Here is a 6,261-nt window from a genome sequence, read left to right as displayed (position 1 = left end):
TCAAAAGTAGGTAAATCGTGCTCCAAGAGCATCCATATTAGAGAAAAAGGTAGAAGAAAATAATTTATAGGGGAGTTTTAACTTTGACAAAATCAAGAAGGTTCATTCTTTATCTAATTTTATTTTTCCACAAACTTGAAGATGAGAAATCAAAGACTTAAGTTTTACTAGAAAAACTTCAAAATAGGGAAAGGAATCACGAGACAATATTATTGATTTAACATCCAATTGAAGTATTTTAAATTCATTAATTATTTACCAAATAAGTTGTTAAAATTATCACACATTTACTTAGGTATTATACAATTTATAAGACTAAATTATAAAATATCATATAAGATTGGGCCAATAATACCTATGGCCTCATCTAATTTGTTATAATACACACTATTCATACTCCCTTGCGAATTATAGTTATTTGGTATTTTCCATTAACCCTTTGACTAAAGAAGTTGTTATACTTTAATTTTTCATGTGTGAAAGTTATGTGGAGTTTTAACAAATTGATTTTTGGACCCATACTTAAAACACATAAAGATGCACTTGAATCATGGCTTATGAACCTCCTAAATTTGATTAGTACTATAAAATATGCTCCCTAAAAAATGACGAGATTTTATTATGATTTGTGTAAGATGGAAGCCTAGATTGTCTATATATAGAACATAGAGATTCTTACTTTTATTTTAAAGACCATCTAAATCTTAAAGTTTTATATATAATCAAAATCATTGTGATTTTAATATGTTTAAAAAAAATGCGAACTTTTGTTAAACGGGGTGAAAGTTATGCCTCGTCAAAATTAGACTTTAGATGTAGATAAATAGTGAAAAATAACACAATTTGAGAAATTAGACCTCACCATAACATATTGGATAGGACCACCTTTCTATCCAATCAAACTTGAAAAACAACCCTTTGATTTGAAAGCTATGATAAACAAAAATACTCCCTCTTTGCAAACACTTGGCAATTATAATAGTTGTCATGTAATGTTAATAACTAATGTTAGAAAAAAATCTAAATATTAAGTTTAAATGCCAACTATGCAATTAAATGCTAATAAAAAGTTTAGCTAGTAATAGTTCACAAAAATGGCTAAGATTACAATTGTTTATAGATAAAAGAGGCTATGTAAAGTGTTGTACCTAGCAAAATGGTAAGTATTTATAGGAGAGAAGGGTTGGAACTATTGAAAGATATGATGAGGTCATATATAGGTGCTAGAGGAGAGCCTAAGTCTAGGGCCATTGAGGATGAGCACGTAAAAGCGTTGTAGGTAGCCATTGAGTGGCTTATGTCATGAGATATCCATGGATTTTGAGTGGTTTATAATCAATAGACACAACTTTAGAATTGTGTCAAAAAGCCTCCAGTTTGGGCATCATAGTGGGCACAAATTCTAAACATAATCGAATTTAACTTTTGATCTTAGATAGTACAAAGTCATTGAACACCCTGACAACTGTTACAAGTGGTTAGCTCCCTCAAAAAACTTCTTGGCCATTGGAGGGGCATGTTTGGTATAGTGTAGAGTAAGAGATTGTGGAGCAATGCTTGGCAATGTCTGAAAGGCAGAGATTATAGAAGCTTCATGTAGGGCTATGATCATTCACAAAAAAAATTAAATACAGTTAAAAATGATGACTACACCCTTTGAGCAAAGAAAATTGGTCCCACATCTTAATGGATCAAAATCCAAATTAAGGGTTCTAGAACTTGAACAGAATCACAATGAATGCGCTACCATAGATTTCAAAGACATTATCTACAAAACAACTTCTACAAAAGCGTTGGAGTCATGTGATAGGCTTGCACCCAATAAGTTTTTTTATAACGAAATAAAAAAGCTTGAGTTTAAAAAAAAAACACCATCCCTACAAATCAAATTTCGCAAACAAAAATTGCCTCACAAAAAAAATTACACATAGACACTTAATTTTATATAGGTTATATGATACAAAGGGTACACGAGGCAAAAAAATTATTAAAAACTTTTAGTGATGAAATTAAACAATTTGACAAGTGTTCCTAGCTAATTTAGGACTTCTAGATATAATGACAATGACTGTTTGGCTCCACGTAGGACTAAGTGCAAGATTCAACTAAAATTGGGAGGAGAATTGTGATTCATGACTATGTTACCATGTTAGAGCAACAAATATTGAATGCAATATTGAAAAAACTTCAACAAATGAAAGCATAATGAAAATATTTTTTTTACAAAGAACTCTTGTATACATAGAACAAGGAGAAAGTAAGAAGGTGAGAGTGAAAATTGACTCTCCAAAAAGTGTGACCCACGTAGACCACTTGGAACAAGTGTGAGAGTATGTGTCATGTGTCTATGAGGTGAGACAACTAAACCAATAAGTGAACTTAAGTTAGTGTGAAGAGGGTCACCGAGTCTTAAAGTAAACTAGATAAGAATTAAAAAAATGTAAACTAGATGCATAATATCTATTTTCATGCTAATAGTTTTATCATACATAAAATTTAATAGTTTTTTAAGTTATAAAATATTTTGGATTAATTTATAATATATAAAAATTGTTAATATTTGTTTTATGTAAAGATTTTATTTACTTTGAAAATAATAATAATTTGATTTTTATTTTAAGATGTAAATTTATTTAAATAATTGTGTTGATAGGCAAGGGGGTCAACAAGAATTCTCTTACTTTCCTTTCTTATTTGGTTTGGATTTTGATCTATTACATAGCTTAGCCTTGCCAAAAATATTGATGAAAAGAAAGTTGTGATAGTAAATAAAATCATTTTAAATGGAAAAAAAAACAAATAAAATAATTTCCTAAATAATGATATCTAGAAACATTTTTTAGATATTTTTTTCCCCAAATATAAATATGATAGTATTGAATTTAACATCTAGATTGGTTTTACAATATTACTAAAAATTACCAATATCAAAATAAAAAAATAGCAAATTAATTTTATAATATAAAGCATAAATAATTTTAAAATAAATTAAATGATCATTGTTAATTTTGTACAACTGCTTTTCTTATGCAGCGTTTTCATTATTTCCAAAAATTATTTAGGGAAAGGATCTAGTAGTTGAGCGCGTTCCAATTCTTGTGATAGAAGTTGTTGATTTAATACCCCCATACTTACTGATTTAATGTCCAACTTTTATACACATTGCACCAATAGTTGTATGATAAGTACCAATAATTGAATGAAATATACTATTTGTTGTGAAAAGTAACCAATCATGTGATGCCACGTCAGCTGCACAAGTATTGGGGCCCTTTTGCACACCTATTGGTCTCACTTTTTTTTTGGCCTATTTTGGACACCTTGGCAAAAAGCATGCTAATGTGGCATCATATTTGATGATGTGGCCTTGAAACCTTAGTTATAAGGAGGGGACTTGCCAAGTAAGCTGCTGTAAAAAAATCACAGTGATTTAAAATTTCCAAGTAAGATTTTGAGAAGCGCGAAATTAAGGTGCACAACTACTAGATCCTTTCCCCTAGACCACACGCTAGAAATTTCCCCTACTGTCAAATTTAAACACCAAACCCGGATAACATCCAAACCCGGATAACATCCCAAACCTTGATGCTGCATTATATTATACGCAAATATACGAGAGCGGGTAGTGTTTATACCTCAACATTGTTCTAACTCCGAAGCTGTATCATCTTATTGCGATGGCATTGTCATATGTATTGCCATCTTATCTGTTTTTAAATTCCATACCTACACTCCGCCTTCTCAGACCTATTATCAAATACCCATCTGCAAAAACCAACAAATTTCTTGCTTCTTCTTTCCTCAACACCCTAGAGATCAACAAGACTGCTCCATCTACATCTCGTATAAATATTCAACACCCTGTTCCCACTTCTGCATATGTTCATCTCCCATTCTGCAAAAAGAGATGTTTTTACTGTGATTTCCCAATAGTAGCATTGGGCAGCGGGGAACCCCCGCCAAACCCACAAGGCTCCCAGCATGATCCAAGAATGGAAAACTACACCAACTTAATCTGCAAGGAAATCGCAGCAATAGGTTCTGCTGCTTCAGATTCTATGGCCCCCTTGGAAACTGTGTTTTTCGGTGGAGGTACGCCATCTCTTATCCCTGCATCCTTACTGGCTCACATAATCGAGTGCCTTAGAAAACAATTTGGAATCATAACCAATTCAGAAATATCAATAGAAATGGACCCAGGCACTTTTAATGCCCAAACTCTTAGACAATTCATGGATTTAGGCATCAATAGGGTTTCTCTAGGAGTACAGGCCTTCCAGGAGAGCCTTCTGAGGTCATGTGGGAGGTCCCATGGGCTTAAGGAGGTTTATGAGGCTATTGAGATTGTTAAGTCAAGTGGAATTCAGAACTGGAGCCTGGATCTCATAAGCTCCCTTCCCCATCAGACACTGGAGGATTGGGAGCAGTCTTTGCAACAGGCTATTGATGCAGGGCCTGCCCATATGTCCATCTATGATTTACAGGTGGAGAAAGGGACCAAGTTTGGGCTATTGTATAAGCCTGGACAATCCCCATTGCCTAGTGAAGATGATTCCGCAAAGTTCTATAGATTAGCTTCGAGGTCACTTCAGGAGGCTGGGTATGGGCACTATGAGATCAGTAATTATGCCAAAGAAGGGTTTCAGTGCAGGCATAATCTGGTTTACTGGAAGAATTTGCCCTACTATGGTTTTGGGCTTGGAGCTACTAGCTATGTAGGGGGTTTAAGGCTTTCGAGACCTCGGAAAATGAAAGATTATGCTCTGTTTGTGGATAAAGGATATGTAGGCAGAGGGAATGAATCTGAAGTTTTTGATAGTAAGGATCTGGCAATGGATACGATTATGCTGTCTCTGAGGCTTGCACAGGGTCTGGATATTAGGACGTTTGGGAAAGTATTTGGTCTGCCTCTTTGCTTGTCTCTGTGCAGGGTATTGAAGCCATTTGTGGCTAGTGGACACTTGATAGTTTTGAATGACGATAGACAGTCTCTTTGTGCAGAAGTATTTGATTTGTTTTGCAACGATCTCCGACAGGAAGAAATTATACCTTCCAAGTTTGTGCAGCAAAACCTTGAGAATAAGTATGCTGAGGTGTTAGATAGAGATGGGCTAGATGTTCTGTATGGAGTTGAAGAACGTTCAGTTTCTGATGTTAGGAATCAAATTGCATATATTAGGCTAAGTGATCCAGAAGGATTTCTTTTGTCAAATGAACTGATTTCTACTGCCTTTGCTGGTATGTCTGACTGAAAAGTATTACTTTCAAGCTCCATTTACTGGCTTCTGACCGTCGATGTTTTATCTTGTTTAGGTGCACCTCTAGCTGTTTAAATTATTGTAAGTCCAACTTTTCCAACGCTAGCTGTTCTTACACTAAGCTGGATTTTATTGTCATTCATCAGCTTTGATGCTCAGAAGTAACTTTGAGAATCATGGAATGAAAATTATTGCACACGTGAATATCAATATGTGGATTACAAATAGAGGACAGCTGACGGCAGCTATCTGACTCAAGTTATTGATGTCATAAAATTCCAAAGAGGATGGTGCTTCTGATAGGTTGATCTGTACAAAGAGGCCTCACTGTGAACAATTTTGGATCATCTTACATTGATTTCTAAATGCGTTTGGATGAAGAAGAAGAAGAAAAAGAGGAAGAAGAAGAAGAAGAAGAGAAAAAAGAGGAAGAGGAAGAAGAAGAAAATTATACTAGCACTTGCTCTATTTAGTCGAAACTAAGGATCTTTTCCGACTGAAAGTCAGATTTATTTCAAGAGCTCGACGTTAGAATCTCTGCAAAAAGCAGAGAGAACTTCCATACTTATGGACTATATTAGAAAAAAGAAATTCATCAATTAATTGTTGTCAGTGTGCTTTTTCAAGCCCATCTAAAAACATCAAAGTGTTATAATTTTAATACCAAGCAATTTTCAAAACTATGTATTATATTGATGCTTTTCATGCAGAGCACTTTCATTGTCAGGGAGATTTGAAACTAATCAGATTTTTTTGCAGGTATGCTCATGATTTTGTACTGCTTAAATTCACCATGCTTTAGAATATCTTGCAACAGTTGTTCAGAAACTAGTTTTCTTGAGGTACTTTGATCTTATTGCTATTCAAAGTTTCTGCGTACAAAATGGATTATTCAGATTTCTATATAAAACGACAGAGAAAAAAAAAACACGCATGCAGAAATATCCCTAGTTACATGTTTGAAAATAGGTTGGCAGTCAGATAGAAAAATATGTTTCTGAAA

At 34.0% G+C, this 6,261-nt stretch overlaps 1 protein-coding gene across 1 annotated transcript; it reads left to right on the top strand.

The window, feature by feature from the left end:
- The first annotated feature begins 3,572 nt into the window (after nt 1–3,572).
- Nucleotides 3,573–6,016, top strand: LOC131040250 (uncharacterized). Its single transcript, XM_057973142.2, has 2 exons — nt 3,573–5,238; nt 5,405–6,016. Exons 1-2 carry the CDS (start codon nt 3,678–3,680, stop codon nt 5,509–5,511), a joined length of 1,668 nt encoding a protein of 555 aa, XP_057829125.1. The 5' UTR covers nt 3,573–3,677; the 3' UTR covers nt 5,512–6,016.
- The last annotated feature ends 245 nt before the right edge of the window (nt 6,017–6,261 follow it).

The sequence above is a fragment of the Cryptomeria japonica genome, chromosome 7 (genome assembly GCF_030272615.1).
Source record: "Cryptomeria japonica chromosome 7, Sugi_1.0, whole genome shotgun sequence".
In the NCBI taxonomy this organism is placed as follows: Eukaryota; Viridiplantae; Streptophyta; class Pinopsida; order Cupressales; family Cupressaceae; genus Cryptomeria; species Cryptomeria japonica.
Note: the sequence above shows the minus strand (reverse complement) of the source record. Positions and strands in the feature narration are given on the sequence as shown.

Coding starts and splice junctions, on each gene's coding strand:
- LOC131040250 (XM_057973142.2), top strand. CDS start 3,678: ATGGCATTGTCATATGTATTGCCATCTTATCTGTTTTTAAATTCCATA. Junction 5,239..5,404: donor GATTTCTACTGCCTTTGCTG/GTATGTCTGACT, acceptor GTCATTCATCAG/CTTTGATGCTCAGAAGTAAC.